This window comes from Rhinoderma darwinii, chromosome 13 (genome assembly GCF_050947455.1).
Source record: "Rhinoderma darwinii isolate aRhiDar2 chromosome 13, aRhiDar2.hap1, whole genome shotgun sequence".
In the NCBI taxonomy this organism is placed as follows: Eukaryota; Metazoa; Chordata; class Amphibia; order Anura; family Rhinodermatidae; genus Rhinoderma; species Rhinoderma darwinii.
Genome location: NC_134699.1, coordinates 30,601,833 through 30,619,411, shown reverse-complemented (window position 1 = coordinate 30,619,411; position 17,579 = coordinate 30,601,833). Strand labels below are relative to the sequence as shown.

At 36.7% G+C, this 17,579-nt stretch overlaps 1 protein-coding gene across 1 annotated transcript in view; it reads left to right on the top strand.

Moving 5' to 3' along the window:
- Nucleotides 1–5,411: 5,411 nt before the first annotated feature.
- The window catches only part of MEOX1 (mesenchyme homeobox 1), a 33,703-nt gene continuing 21,535 nt past the window's right edge, over nt 5,412–17,579 (top strand). The window contains exon 1 of the mRNA XM_075845409.1: nt 5,412–5,952. Coding sequence (XP_075701524.1) covers nt 5,505–5,952 — 448 coding nt within the window. The 5' untranslated portion in view covers nt 5,412–5,504. The remainder of the gene's footprint in view (nt 5,953–17,579) is intronic.

The window sequence follows — 17,579 nt, the reverse complement described above, 5'->3', positions numbered from 1 at the left end:
AGTGGACATTTATGTATTATTTGTGGTAGGCTTGAGTTTATGGCTAAACCAGGTTAATAATTCAGGATGATAAAGTTAATGGTTTTTATTATTCAATATTTTATGGTGACTTTAATAAAAGGCCGTGGCCAGAATATTTTTAGCATCACTCCAGTGTCGCGTCTATTTTTTTAGTTAATTTGTTAATTTTTGATAATGGTTATTTTATTATAATGTTAATAGTATGTTTTGTAATCCCATGAGTGATTGTCAATTCTGCTCTATGAAATTATTCCAACCAGGGAACTAGACGAAGAGGAGATTATATTTGTGTACACTGTTATAAACCCTATTCGGAAAAAGGGCGGGAACAATTTACAAAAATATATGATGTCAATAATTATCTATGGAATTGCTGTGGTATTTCTTCTACAGTATCTTTTGTCACATTCGGAAACTTGTGTCACGTTCAGTTCCTAGCAGGAGAAAACACCCAGATCCTTAACATTGCGCTTACTATTACTACATCTCAGAGGATTTCCCCCTCTCCTTTGATCCACAATAGAGAACAATGCTAAAAAAAATTCTGCTTCTGCTGACTTATGTGATCTCTACGATGCTAGGACAGCTCCCAACAGAAAACATGTGTGTATGGTGTACAATGTTTTATAATGCAACATATCAACAGTGAAAAATTGGATTAGACATTTCTGCTTCTACTGTTCCCACTTAAGGTGACCATCCGGGAAAGAGCAGAAAAAGCAGATTTTGTCTATAGGAAAGGCGCTCACCCTGTCCTCAAAATACATGTATCTGGTTCCGGCCGTTCCGGAGATCCAAAGGGGTCTTTATATGGGCAGCTCCTTCACCATGGTTGCCTGTTACACTCCCAAGCAGCCGTTGTCATGAGCCACCCATGAACCATGAGCAAGACAGATGGTGACTTTCAGACTACTCCAGACTGAGTGGACAATGTGCCCTAATAGAAGCATTCAATGAAGACCGAAAGTAAAGATAATTGGACAAAGACCTCCTTGCAAGCTATGCTCCACACACTTGGCCAAATCCTTTAGAGTTGTTCGCAACAAATTAAATCTTCTAAAAAAAAAAACACCACAAAAAAACAGGACACATGATCGTCTGCAGGGAATATAAATCTTATTAGAAAATTGATTCTAATTTATAAAACCGGGGTGATCTGCTTTGGAAAGTCCCTGTTTGTTAAAGGTTATCCCAGCCATAAATTGATCACAGAATGTCCCGCCGCTGAACCCCAGCCATGAGTTGTAATATGTGAAGCTCGGCAGCAAGTGTTCCATTCTCCAGCAGCACCCCCTCAGGAGTAACAAAGTATTACATAGTACACATTTGAATCAATGGGCTGTCTGTAGAATGAATGGACATGACAGGTCCTCTACAGCGAGAGACACTCTTTGTAGCCTCTTTGCTTTGGTTAATAGTGTGTGGTACTGAATGAGGGACTCCCTTTTCGATTTATCCAGAATACCCTAAAAGGGTATTTAAAAAACGGGTTTTCTATTATATTAATTAATTTTTAACTTTAAATCCCTTCTGAAACCGCCTGTAATAGTACACTGTGAGGAGCAGATCATTACAGCACCATGCTGTACTATTACGGCGGAAGTTCCCTCTGTAAGCCCATCGGCGCCCCGCAATTAAGCGTAATATATTGCAATACAGAAGTATTGCAGTGTATTATAGAAGTGATCTATCACAAGTTGAAGTCCCCTAGTGGGACTAAAGAAAAAAGAAGTTCAATAAATATTATTGAATAAAAAAATAAAAACTTTACATAATTGGTTTCACCTTGATCGCAATCAACAGAATGGAAACAAACTGAAATGGAAGCATTACCATTCAAATCAACTATAGTTTCCGTAGATTAAACGGAACCCAACGCTGATGTGAACAGACCCTAACACTTATGCATACTGCACAGTAAAAGGACGTTAAAAAAAACCTAAAAAACATGGTGGAATTGCTGTTATTTGTTCAACCCTCCCCCAAAAAATGAAGAAACGTTTATCAATACTCATCGCGCAAAATACAAGCCCTCATAAAGCTTTGTTCACGGAAAAAATTATGGCTTTCCAGATGTGGTAACAAAAAACTAATTTTCAATAAAATGTGCTTTTATTGTGCAAAAGTAGTAAAATATTTTGTTTAAAAAGCATATTTGGTATTGGCTTAATCGTAATAATATAATAAGGTTAACATGTCATTCATACCACAAGGTGGACCACGAAAATGTTAATCCAAAAAAACAATGGTGGAATTGCTGTTTTTTTGGTCATAAAAACTATTCAGTACATAATATGTACCCCAAAATGTTGCCATTAAAAAATACAACTAATCCTGCAAAAACAAGCCCTCATACAACTACATGGACGAAAAAATTAAAAAGCATTGGTTTTCGGAATACATTGATGAAGAACAAAAAAAATCTCTGCGTCCTAAAGGACCAAAATAGGCTCAGTCCATAAGTGGCTAAAAAGGCACATGGAGTTGTCTAACTACGTCTTTACTTAGTCCGCTGTACTAATGTCCTCACTTGACCAAAATGTAGAATGCCATAGACAATTTTTGCCCCATGCCCAAAAAATATCAAAGTTTTTATAATTTCTTCTCAGACAACAAGTGTGAAGATCCATCAGGTTCCGCGGTTCCATCAAGAGCTAACTATAAAAGTTCATATGGTATTAGAAATCCCAGCTTGTTTTTATTGAGGCTCTCGTGTCTAGTTCTGACTTCTTAAAAGTATATTGCTGCAATGGGATCGGTGATGTCACCAATTATAAAAGGACATTACAGCTTTCTGCTTATGTAAGTCTTGGAAACAAAGTCACAATTCAGATCTCATAAATAATACTAGATTTCTGATCATTTGGGTGATGCTATCATTATAAAATGCTATATTCTACAAGACTTGAAATAGAGCCGCGGTGATCTGTCAGAGGAATTCAGAATAATATGACTGTAAGTGGAAGGGTATGAGTTAAGGTGACCATATTCATTCGGCTGACAGCTATTCCTCCCAACCTCCTCATACATATGCACGCTCTATTCGGCCGAGTATGAATGTGTTCTCAATGGGAATAGGGCAATAAGTTGCTACCGGACAACTCTGGCGCCGGCGTATCTGCCTTGCTAACAGAGGGTCGGGCATGTTGAAATTAAACTCGCCTAATCCTTTTTTCCCCGACATATGCCGAATGAACGTCGGCCAAACATCTAAAGTAAATTTCGGCAGGTTAACCTAATGTGTATGGCCCCCATTACTCTGAAATTAGAGAGTTTGGTAGAGAATAATGTACACGGCGGAACTACTACTCAATCTTCTATCTTTACTAAATCTTTTTTAAATGCTGAAAGATTCGATTTTGTCTATCCCCCCCCCCCCCCATGATTGTTGCAATTTAATTTGTATTGTTTCTCCTGAAATGTCAAGATCCCGACAAGGAAACGAAGCTGAGCGCTGTGCCCCTTCGGTTGTCCCCCTGCAAGCAGAGCAGAGTGTAGATACACAGGAAGCCTATGGCCTGTACAATGCTAACCCCACCTCTCCAATGGTCAGCCAAACAAAATTCCCACCGAGCATAACTTTCGACATGATACTATGACATGTTTAGAAGTTTTGTAAAATGATAGCGACACTTTAAGTAAATGTCCCTATCATTTTATTTTTATCATAATAATACTAATAAATGAATACCCACTTTACCGTCTACTGAAAATCAGTAAGGGCCAGTGGTGTACTGCGCGGTTTTGTGATGCGTTTTTTGAACACAAAGGGGGAAAGTTAACTCTGCAACATTTCTACGCCAGAAAACTGGCATCAGAGCGATTGGCCTAAAAATCACAAACATTCCGACTATTGGACGCCTCCCCCATACTCAAGACTTTTAAAAAGAGTGGGTGGAGCTTAGCGGAGCACTCGCGGCTCGATGCATTTACTATAATTTACGCCAGAAGCTGGCGTAAATTATAGTGGAAATCTATACCAGTTTCTGTCTGGCGTAGATTTAATTTAGTGTCGCACTGGCAGCCAAACAGGCGACAAATTTATTTGTAGGCGTGTACCTCTTAATACATTTGTTGCATCTTACTCTTGCTTGTTTTAAATTTAAGACTGTCGCAGTCTTAACACATCTCCCATGTGTTTCACTTGTAAATACCATGTGACCAAAAAACTCATCGTAATTTGCTGTAAAATACATGTGGTTTGTGACCGCGTGGCACACTACTGGCCGTGTGAATATACAACATGAGGTCAGACCTCTCTCCCCTCCCTATTTTAATTTATGCCACCAATGTTCACTAGTAGTAAACAAATGAAGGATGAGGAAGGTGCGATACTAAAGCTTCTTCATGGCAGCTACGTGCATAGAGCTAGGGAAGCGGGGGATTTGCAGGGCAAGTGGCCCAGGTGCTGGGGTAGGGGGCGCTTACAAGCCACTCTGCCTTGGACATGGTATCTAGATGAGGTATGAGGACAGAAAACTGAATCTTTCCCACTGGGTGAAGGAAAGCCTACCCATGACTCTGCCATTGGTGGTAAAAATAAAGGTTGAGATTGATCTATATCAGATAAAACACTAACGCTACTTCTCGGACATTTATAAAAACAATGAAATAAAAATCAGGTATACAATAGCATTAATAAAAACATATACCGTATATAAATAAATAAATATATACAGTATAAGGTGTATGTATATATATATATATTTATATGTGTGTATATCTATATATATATACACACTCATACACCTTATACTGTATATATTTATTTTTCCAGTACTGTCCCTCTGTAGTAGATTTAATTGTATACTGCTGGTTATGTAGGGGTTAAAGTGCCCTATGCCTACTGCATATTTTGTCATAATTTGACCCCTTCTATCCAGAGAGCCAAGCTGCAAAACTTTTTTTTTTACCCCTTCCCTTAAATTCAAAGAATTTTGTTAACAGTGCTATAAAAATTGCTGTGTAGTATTACAAGGGGATAAAAGAGAGCCCTTTTCTGTGCGGAGTGTTGTCCATTTCATGGTACAGACAATGTATCTTTAAAAAAAAGAAAAATCTGCATCTGCAAATCCCATTAGATGCGGATATAAGGTTACTGATGATTAATAGTAGCCCTGGTTTGCTTTGGTTGGAGGGATGCAATGTGTGTCGTTAACCCCTCCCTCCCCTCTCTCATATTTCACTTCACAAACTTGTCACTCTCTCTCCCTGCATAGTATTTAAACAGTGGATCTGCCCCCCTTTGGATATACAGTACAACACAGTTTTTAGGCACAATACTATTTTGCCTGTCAGTCTGGCCGGCACACGTGTACAGTGAAGATGCTTGTGTCTTGTGAATGAAGAACTGGTCTCTGTAGTTTTCTGCCTTGGAAGCCAAAGACATTTAAAGTTACCGAAGAAGAAAGTTTTGAATTTCTTGAAGGAACTGGACATTTATCGGTGGCCTGGCGCAAGTGACCGACCCAACGTTTTTACCCATGGATCCATCAGCAAGTAGCTGTATGAGAAGCAGTCACCCAGGTGCCCCCCTCTGGGGCTGCATGCGGAATCCGCAAGGAGATCTGACTTCAACGTCTCCCTTGCACCCTTACCAACAAGTATCTTTCTTTCATCAGAAGCCGGACTATGCGGCATACTCAGATTTCTCTGCGTCATGCCTAGCGACAGCACCCCACAGCTTCCCTCGAGAGGAGAGGTTGTACGCAGAACAGCATCACACGTTTCATCACTCAGATTGGCACTTTCCAGCTACAGAAGCCCGGAGACGATTAAACCCCGAACTGGGCTTGAGCTCTGGAGAAATAGAAAGCAGCAGTCCAAATTTGGTTGACAGCTCGGGGTGCATCAACGAAGAATATGGGGTGTCAGGTGAAGCTTCTCAAGAGACAGAGAAAAAGACTCAAAAGCGGAAAAAGGACATTGCAGGTAAGAGGAAATGTAACATACTAAAGGGTGGCATGTATTAATGTGTCACATAATATGGGTTGAGAAGGCCAGAAAAGTCGGCACTCATACCTCACAAGTGTCCCTCTTTTGGAGAGACAGTCCCCACTTTTGACCTAAGTCCTTCTTTGCTCCTTAAATGTCCTTTTTGACCTGAGAAGTAAATTTGCTTAAAAAACAAACAAACTATACTGCTCCAGAAAGCATCGGTCTGGTTCCTTACAGCACATGAGATCCCATCCCATCCCATATATTATTTTATGATTTGATGCAATTTGGACCTAAATAAACTCTATACAGATGATTTGTGTGAGAGTAATACAAACTGACAACGCAAGCAACTGATTCATTCCAGTTTAGATAGTAACAGTATTGATACATAAGATCTGGGGTAAATATAACCCAACTACTACAAATAAATACGTGACCGTTAGTGCTCAGCCACACGTAGCGGAATTGTTGCGTGTTTTCCGTCCGGAATTGCGGACGGAAAATACACAACAGAATACAGTAGCAGCAAAGTGGGTGTGATTTAACAAATCTCATCCACAAATTCAGAGCAGAAATTGACCTGCGGTGCGTATATTTCGTACCGCAGCATGTCAATTCCTGCGGAAAGTGGACTTAATTGCTGCGTTTTTCGGAGGAGGCGTCATCATCTCCCAGCATTGTGAAAAACGCAGCAAATTACGCACCATTTTCTGCTGTAAAAAACTTTCTGCAGCAATTCCGTTACGTGTGGACAAGCCCTAAGACTGCGCAGAACTGGTTAACCTGCTGAAATCGAAATGACACTTAACCTCCGCTAGCACATTAAGAAATGCATTATGAGCAACTCCCCATCTAACACCTGAATCAGTTCAGTTAGTAAAGGAGATTGAGGTAATAGATGTATATTAGAGAACTGCTCATAGTGCAATTCCCGTATACACAAGTATACGGTTTGCCAAAGGAAGGTGAATGGATTTTAATGCTTTTTGAATGCATTATATTAGTCAAATATCCAAATACACACAATAATATAGACTGTCGTAGACAAGAAGTTTCACCATACTGAATATTCAACCAGCATTATCCTAAGTGGCTGTTGTGCCAGGAGGAACAGCAGAGTACATACCTGTGCAAAGCTCTGTCCTCTTGTAACTGATTTGGTCACTGATGTTTACACTGATACATGCTCTGTTTTCATATAGAAGCCTATGGATAAGTCATTTATGATATGTGTTGCTGTATTCTATACCCCCAGCATGTTATCAGAACATTTGACTGCTTACACCATACATGTCATTTTATATTTGTTTTTGAAAATGTTTCCAAAAATTGCAGCAATTTTTTGTATTGCTCAACATGGGAATTTTTGGTTGATTGTTATTTAACACGATATTTGTGGTAATGCAGCTAACACAAAAGAGTTACTATTATAAAATGTAAATTCAAAGACTGAAACAAATGGAACATCATCTTGGATACAAAGATTTTCAATATGACTACCAAATTTGGGGTCACATTGGATTATTTGAGGTCAACATAATATAACTTATATCAGATTACATATTAGACCTATATATATTAATAATCAATTGTGTGCAAATTTAGTATTTGATAATGTGATACATTAGCGACTATGTATGAAGTCATAATTCAATATAATACAACTGTATGAGTATATAATACAACTGTATGAGTATATAATATAACTGTATGAGTATATAATATGACTGTATGAGTATATAATACAACTGTATGAGTATATAATACAACTGTATGAGTATATAATATAACTGTATGAGTATATAATATAACTGTATGAGTATATAATATGACTGTATGAGTATATAATATAACTGTATGAGTATATAATATGACTGTATGAGTATATAATATGACTGTATGAGTATATAATACGACTGTATGAGTATATAATATAACTGTATGAGTATATAATATGACTGTATGAGTATATAATATAACTGTATGAGTATAAAATACAACTGTATGAGTATATAATATAACTGTATGAGTATATAATACAACTGTATGAGTATATAATACGACTGTATGAGTATATAATATAACTGTATGAGTATAAAATACAACTGTATGAGTATATAATATAACTGTATGAGTATATAATACAACTGTATGAGTATATAATACGACTGTATGAGTATATAATACAACTGTATGAGTATATAATACAACTGTATGAGTATATAATATAACTGTATGAGTATATAATACAACTGTATGAGTATATAATATAACTGTATGAGTATATAATATAACTGTATGAGTATATAATATGACTGTATGAGTATATAATATGACTGTATGAGTATATAATATGACTGTATGAGTATATAATATAACTGTATGAGTATAAAATACAACTGTATGAGTATATAATATAACTGTATGAGTATATAATACAACTGTATGAGTATATAATACGACTGTATGAGTATATAATACAACTGTATGAGTATATAATATAACTGTATGAGTATATAATATAACTGTATGAGTATATAATACAACTGTATGAGTATATAATATAACTGTATGAGTATATAATACGACTGTATGAGTATATAATATGACTGTATGAGTATATCATATAACAGTATGAATATATAATATGACTGTATGAGTATATAATATGACTGTATGAGTATATAATATAACTGTATGAGTATATAATATGACTGTATGAGTATATAATATAACTGTATGAGTATATAATATAACTGTATGAGTATATAATATGACTGTATGAGTATATAATATGACTGTATGAGTATATCATATAACAGTATGAGTATATAATATGACTGTATGAGTATATAATATGACTGTATGAGTATATAATATGACTGTATGAGTATATAATATAACTGTATGAGTATATAATATGACTGTATGAGTATATAATATAACTGTATGAGTATATAATATGACTGTATGAGTATATAATATAACTGTATGAGTATATAATATAACTGTATGAGTATATAATATGACTGTATGAGTATATAATATAACTGTATGAGTATATAATATGACTGTATGAGTATATAATATAACTGTATGAGTATATAATATGACTGTATGAGTATATAATATAACTGTATGAGTATATAATATGACTGTATGAGTATATAATATAACTGTATGAGTATATAATATGACTGTATGAGTATATAATATAACTGTATGAGTATATAATATGACTGTATGAGTATATAATATAACTGTATGAGTATATAATATAACTGTTTGAGTATATAAATTGACTGTATGAGTATATAATATGACTGTATGAGTATATAATATAACTGTATGAGTATATAATATAACTATGAGTATATAATACTACTGTATAAGAATATAATATTATTGTATAAGTATACAGAAGAATTAATTGTGGAAGAGTCATTAACAGACATTTCCGTAATATTTTTTTTGAATTTTATGACATAATTGAAATAATTTTATAGCATCAAACTCATAATACATCATATTCCACACACATCATTTTTCTGTATATATCATCAGGTTTTCATAATTAGGTCAGTAGTAAAGTAGTAAATTTGAGAACACCTTGTCGCCTCTACTGTACTGTATTAGGCAGATGTGTATACTGACGCTCCTGGTCCCCAATGCAAAATCTGTAAAAGGGCCCCCAACTATCAAGCGTCATATGTAGTATTGGTCTCCTCATATGGGGCAGATCAACCTTTCGGGCAACTTCAGACTTCAGTGCCAGGGTGCGACTGCAACCTCTGAACCCCCACTATCAGGTTGTCAAGGGGACCTTTCTATAAACTGGACCTATTTTAAGTTTAGCCTTTTTTTTTTACGAGAGGTTATCCCATTGGCTAATACTGTTTCTGACCATCATAATATGTAGTTACACCAGTGTCATACCTGCAATGACCTTCTTCTTGAAGGGATGATAAATATTATAGATAAAATAAAAGGGCACATGTAGTATTATCATACATGACATATAGTATGAGTATATACTGTAGATCACATTGTAGATAGCTATGGGACATGCATCATGTGACACCGCTACAATGCCCTCCTGTTCACACCTCTATTTTCATATATATATAATCCGTATAGCAGCAGATTATTTGGACATCACATTAATGAAACAAACGCTAAACTACGCCCCTGATATTATTCCGTATGTACTATTAGTATGAGTATATACTGTAGATCGCATTGTACATATTATATATTATTCCGTATGTACTATTGGTGTATATTATTGCAATGATGTCATCTGTGCTGAGGTTTATAGGAAAACAACTGACCTCTAAAAAAACATTTTCTCTCCACAGTCCATTACACTCATGTTGGCAAATACTGTGAAGCCATTAAATCACTAGTCTGGACACATCAAAGCTGACCCTATATCTACTGATACAGATGCATCCGGAAGTCTACTGTTTCCATTAATGATGCATTCTGGGAAATGTGTTCGTTTCATTGTATGAAGTGTCCAATGTCATACATACTCCCTGTGGAATTATAGTGTCCACTCCAAGAGTTACCCAAGAGACAGATTTTCGATAGCAGAAGAGAAAAATCCTATAAAGCTGTGGTCTCCAATTTTAAGCTCTCCAGCATGCTGAGAGTTGTAGCTCCACAACCGATGGGGAGCCACAGATTGGAGAACACTGGTATAAAGACTTGTATTTTAGCCCATGCTGTGCCCACAGTCAGCTGATCTTTGGGACTACGGATGCAGGAAGGGGCATTATTTCTATACCTATGAATGTGCCCTATATCTATAGTCATATCTTATTCAAACTGCCCCTATATCCCCACCGATCCCCAAGATCATAGCTAAGGAACTGAATTTCTATAGCCCATCACACCATTAGATTATATGAAGGTTCAAATTCAGACTTCAGGTTTGTCTGTCACCAAGTTTCCATAACTACTACTCGCCCCACACTTACTGCATTGCTGCAAAAATGTTTATCTGCCCCAGCTCCATCATTGGAAAAGGGCAAATAGTAATTTGCTAAAACATTCTCATATTCTCCAAAACGACTGATCTATTGATCTACTCAGTGCACAACAGTTTGTATTTTGGTTTTAATTTGCAGATGACAGATACTGTAGTCTATAGTCTGTAATATGAATTTTATTTAGATAGCAAACCCAAGCTCAATCTTTAAAAAATGAAAAAATACCCAAACTAATCATTTACATATAAGTATGTCAATATTTCTGAGTGTTATCAGAACAGGGGATATGTGGGATACAGATGTTATAGTCGACGCTTTCTGTCAATATTTCCATTGAGGAGCCTCAACAAAGAGTAGAATGGCTGATAACAGGGAACAATAAATAGCATTCTAATAAAAGGCAATTTGCGGTCTACTGGTGCATCCTGGCCGCCATCTTTCTTCTTGATGGCAACCCTCAGACTCCTTAAGGCCAGGATCACACACAGAGTTTTGATGCATTTTTTGTGGCCGTTTTTAAATCTGTTTTTTGAGCCATACACAGAAGTGAACACAAACGTAAGGAGATGCATCAGTCTTTTCTTCATACCTTTTCTTTCTTTTGGATTATTTCTGTTTTTGACAAAAAAAAACTGCCTCAAAAATGGCATCAAATTTTTGTGTGTGATCTTGGCCTTATGAATAGTTTTTCATCAGTGCGGTATGATAAGCCCAGCCTTATGTCATCTACCCAGAATGGAAATTTATCACTTTAGGATATGCATTTTGAGTAGGTGCAAATAAAGCGGCATTGACCCATTATAAAGGGGCATCGCTAGCAAAATTTATTTACTGAATTCAAAATTAAATAATAACAGTAATAATAATAATAATAACAACTAATAATAATATAATAATAATAATAGTAATAATAACAACTAATAATAATAATATTATAATAATAGTAATTTTGGCAAGAATATAGGAGAAAACTTATTATATGTGGTCTCCTGCTCCATTACGATCACTTTCTTTTTGCTTTGTTGTACTTTTTTAATTTATTCACTCTTTAACCTGATTTCCTTATAACCTCCTCTTATACTGGTATTGCTTGCACTGTGACCGACTCATAACTGTACAGATATCTCTCCCTCTGCTTTAATTCTTGTTCCCATAGTCTGGCCAGCTATTACTTTTAGACTCCTTCCCCCAACCCCCCCTTTGCTTGGTCCAATAAACTTCTTGCAGCAGAGAAAGTGAAATGACATTGGTTTAACCGAGAACAGACATAACTTTCTCTGGATTTGCTTTATTACACTTGGTAAACCACAGATTACCATTAACAGGCCGGTGTGAACTTTGAGTCACATGTGTGTCCTAATGGGACTTAGGCCTCATGCACACGACCGTAGTGGTGTGCACAGGTCGTGATTTGCGGCTCGGACGGCCGCGGAGTGTCACTCTCGGGACGCCCGCAAATCGCAGGCTGTGCACATAGTCGTGTGCATTCATTTCTATGAGCCTGGACAGCAAAATGCGGCCGTAATAAGACATGTCCTATCTTTTTGCGGTCCAAGCTCCTGGGCAATGCACGGAATGTGGAAACCACGGTAGTGTGAATGGGTCCATTGAAATGAATGGGGCCACGATTCACCCGCAGATTTGCGAGTGAATTGTGGCCGAAAAAATACGTTTCTATGCATGGGGCCTATCTATCTATCTATCTATCTATCTATCTATCTATCTATCTATCTATCTGTCTGTCTATCATCTACATATCTATCTATCTATCTATCTATCTATCTATCTATCTATCTATCTATCTATCTATCTATCTATCTAATCTATTTATCTCATATCTATCTGTCTATCTATCTATCTATCTATCTATCTATCTATCTATCTATCTATCTATCTATCTATCTATCTATCTATCTATCTATCTATCTGTCTGTCTATCATCTACATATCTATCTATCTATCTATCTATCTATCTATCTATCTATCTATCTATCTATCTATCTATCTATCTATCTATCTATCTATCTATCTATCTATGTATCTCATATCTATCTATCTATCTATCTATCTATCTATCTATCTATCTATCTATCTATCTATCTATCTATCTATCTATCTGTCTGTCTGTCTATCTATCTCTGTCTGTCTGTCTATCTATCTATCTATCTATCTATCTATCTATCTATCTATCTATCTATCTATCTATCTATCTATCTATCTATCTATCTATCTATCTATCTATCTATCTATCTATCTATCCATCTATCTTGTCAGACTGAAATACAGTGATGTTTAGGATCACGTACAGTATACATAAGAGGGTGGGGTGTCATTCTCTAGGTCCTTATTATATATAAAATATTTCTTAATCCGTTCTGAGAAAAAATATTGGCTAAAAAAAAAATCAAATAAAGATAAATTGCAAATTATATAAATCAATAAAATCAACACATGATAGCAATAGACAAACTGAGGCATCATTTTAAGAACCTATTTTTCTGTTTGTCCTGGACCTGGTCCCCAATACTGGCGGCCTATAAATTAGTCACACAGGCTCTTAACTGTGATTATACAATATATACGGCAGTGTAACAGTTTGTAGTGCAATTCTGTCTCTACGCCTAAAATCCTTGACACAAATATAAAACGCTATATATTGCTTCCCCTAATTTATTTTTAAGATCTATTTAACTGTTAGAAATCTGTACTGTAGTGGAAATCTTTATAACACTGATAATAATATTAATATTAATAATAATAATAATTTGTATTATTATTAATATTATTATTTTATCATTCTTTTTATGTAACATTTAGATGATATTATTTGTATTATTATTTACTATACTTTATTTGCAATTTACTGTCATGTTAACAGCACTACATGGATAATCTGTTCATTTACATCTTAAGGCCCCCTGCACACGCTGCAGATTTTGTTGCTGAAATTTCTGCGACTGAAAATCATTTCCATTCATCTGACTGGGGTTGTTTCCGCAGCAAGTACAAAATCTTCAACAAAATTTGTAGCGGGCTTTATATATTTTTTTCTAAACATTTTATACATTTATTAAAATATTGCCTTTATTGCTAATTTTGTATTCACACGCATTGGTATTCACACGCTCATATACTGTATACTTGGCATGGTCATGAAATTCCTTCTACCAAAACATGCAGTTATACGATATGAGATTTTTAGAAAATTAGAGTGCAAGCTCTTAGGTCTACTCCAGATTTCTGTATTTTAATACATGAAATTATACCGATACCTTTTTTGGTACAAAACAAAGGCAGCAATATAGCTGAACCCCAATGGGAGTTGACATTTGCAATACAGAAGATGGAGAATCACAGCTTGTGATCCAGAGCAGCCAAAAGGGCCAGTGATTGTTTGGATAGTGAAGTCTAGGGGGACTGGGAAGGAATTGATAGGTGGCAAGATAGACGGAGGTGATAAACTGTTGTTTTCACAGCTTACAAGGTGCTGAGAAAACAGGAGGTTAGATAAAAGAAAGGGTCAGAATTCTCCGCTCAGAAAAAGGTGTTTGAAGCCGCTTCTGAAATAAGTCATTTGCAACTAATTTCCCACCAAATGGTTGTGTTTCTTTGGAGACTTTGTGTCTGTAATTGTGAAAAATCAAGTAAGAATATGCAAACATATAAAAATGCTGAATACACACATAATATATTATCTGACATAGTCCCAGACATAGCAGAGGTGAATTAGTCATTTAACTAATGCAGCATAGTTTTTGTGCCCCATGATAACGCCTTCAATTCTGCAGCAAGTTATCTGCCAACCTAAGTAAAAACCACAGAGCGCATAGCAATACCGTGTAATGTACCAAATCACAAATTCATCTCTGCTACACTGATATTTAATACAGAGAAACTGGAGACATATATTAAACAAACAGCATAGTAAACATTTTAAAGAATATATATGAATCGGATTAGGATTATTCACTTTTCCAAAATCATCTGCTTTAATGTATGACCCATTGGCTCCGAGGCGCACCTTGCATTTAGGGGCTGTAGTTTACAGTACGCAGGCACAGTTTAGGCTATGTTCACACCTGCGTTGTGACATTCCGTTGTTCTGCTCCGTCAGAGGAGCAGAAGAAGGGAATAACGGAAACAACGGTTCCGTTGCACAATGGACACGGCCGGCGGCCCCCATTCACTTTAATGGGTTCGGTCGGCTTTCCCGTCAGGGTATCCGTAATTTTACTGGACACAATAGCGCAGCATGCCGCGCTATTTATTGTCTCTGGTAATCTCTGTCGGATCTGCGATGGAGACCCCTAACGGAGCCTCCGACGTATATGTGAACGAAGCCTTATGCAAGCACATTTCTTTTTGAATCATATGACTGTGCGCCATGTATATGGAAATGATAACATAATTAAATGCCTTTGTGCCTAGGCCAAGTTACATTTTCACTATTGGAAATTAGAGCGATGTAGAGAGCAGACTTTGTTGCCTCGACTGCGACACCGACAAATAACATTATAGGAATGAGATATGTGGAGTGCAATACAACTGATTAAGGCAAAGCTTGCTGCTTTTTCAGCTTGTTCAGATGTCTTAATGACTTGCCCCAATCACATCCACAGAAAATAATGGGGTCGCATATCTCAGTCGAGCTTATGGCGCAGCTATTTGCATGGCGTCACACTGGGACTTTAACCCAACTACATCATTTTAATGCCATTATTCCATAATATCCAACTTCTAGTTACACAAAATGTTTTTCAGCATTAGCAGTGATTCTGAGCGTTCCTAAACCAAGCACCCCCTACTCAAACACATTACATAAAGTGCCCCCAAGTCTATGATCATACACCTTTCTGCACCCATTAATTGTCAAGTATGAGAACAATTTGAGTACCTCCTATACACAATGTGTATTACCCCCTATACACAATGTGTATTACCCCCTAGTACACGTTCCGCATGTTGAGAATTTAAATAACAGAAGACAAAATACGGGGACACCCCACTCACTACACCTCCGATTCTGCAATCTCTATTACCATTGCAATTTTTTTTAAATTGGAAGACCTAACTTCCATGCTAAGATTTACAGTAGTTCTTGACTTCCCTGTGTGCACATCTGGCATAGAAGTTGGAGGGGATATGTGTATTCTTTATATGTGGCTACAGAATATATTGAAGCTTTATATAGTCATGAATAGGCTATAAGAAATGAGCAACCAGTACCGTGTGATCTCCACCAAATCCATTGCTATAGTAAGGATGGCAGTAATTTGCTAGAAAAACGACAAGTGTTCTTGTATTACCGTGGCTCATCCGTATAACTGGACCTACTGTATAGGGATGGAAGCAATTTTGAGGGTTCACCTCCGAGATGTGGTTAAAGCAGCCAATCAATCTCTTATTTCATCTTCAAACCTGCTCTGGAAGATGAACACTGGGATCTGATTGGTCACTATGGGCAACGCTGAAATTTTTTATGCATAAGTCCCTCATTGTAATACTAAAACCTCTCACGACATTGAGAAAAAAGTAATAAAAGAAGTAAAAAAAAAATGGATGCGGAAGTGAATATCTTGAGGATTAGTGAGGTTGTCTTCTCTGAGGCTTCTGCTGGGTTCATTGTGTAGTCAAGCACTTTTGGCCTCCAGTCAGAATTTTTTAATGGATCGTATAACAGTTAACATAGAATACTGATTGGTTGGGAAAAGTTGGAGTCCTATAGAGGCCGTTTTTACCCTCGCCATTCCCGGTTACCCAATAGTAAAAGTCCAGACACAAAGGGTGAGGGGTGCATCCTGCCTCCTAGATGACGCCATGCAGGTTACCGCGGAATTATGTAGTTCAGTTTTTGCCTCTACACCTGCTGCCTCTGCACTTCTAGGTTATATAATTGGGGCAGATTACATCAGCCCTAAGGGCAAACGACATTAGACAGCAACTTCTATTCTATGTTCATTAGCAATTTTCTACATTCACTTTGACTGGAGACCCTTTAAGGCTGGATTCACACATGGTATTTAGGTAAGGTTTTCATGGTTGTTTTTTTAGTTGGTCAGCGGCCAGATGAATTTTCCTAAATGCAGCAGGCTCTAGATGTGACATTTTGAGGGTAGACCCAAAACTGCACCAAAAATTACAACTGCCTGTGCTACCTTTGTTGCAGATTTTAGAGCAGTTTTTATGGCAATTTTGGTGTGTTTTATACATGAAATGAAAAAAGAAAATTGTCAAGAAGACCTAGAGAATAAACAAACCTAACTAGACCAGTAAAGTCGTGTATAGGGTTAAACGGTTACTCCCATCTTAGGCACTTATGGCATATCCACAACCACAGGCTTTCTGTAACTCCTTTATATTATACCTTTCTGTTGAGCTATATGCAGACTGCGACAGACCCCTGTTCTCCCTAGAGGTGGTCCCAGAGGTGGGACGCGCACCTATCAGGCGTTTATGGCATGTGGATATGCCATAAATGCTTAAAATGGAAATACCCTTAGGGCCGCAGAAGAAGAGCCAGACCTTCTCTATGGCTACAAGTTTGACCTCAACCTCCACCCAATAGTGGAATTCCCCGTCCAGCTATTTATATGGATGAAACTTTTAATACTAAATTACATGATA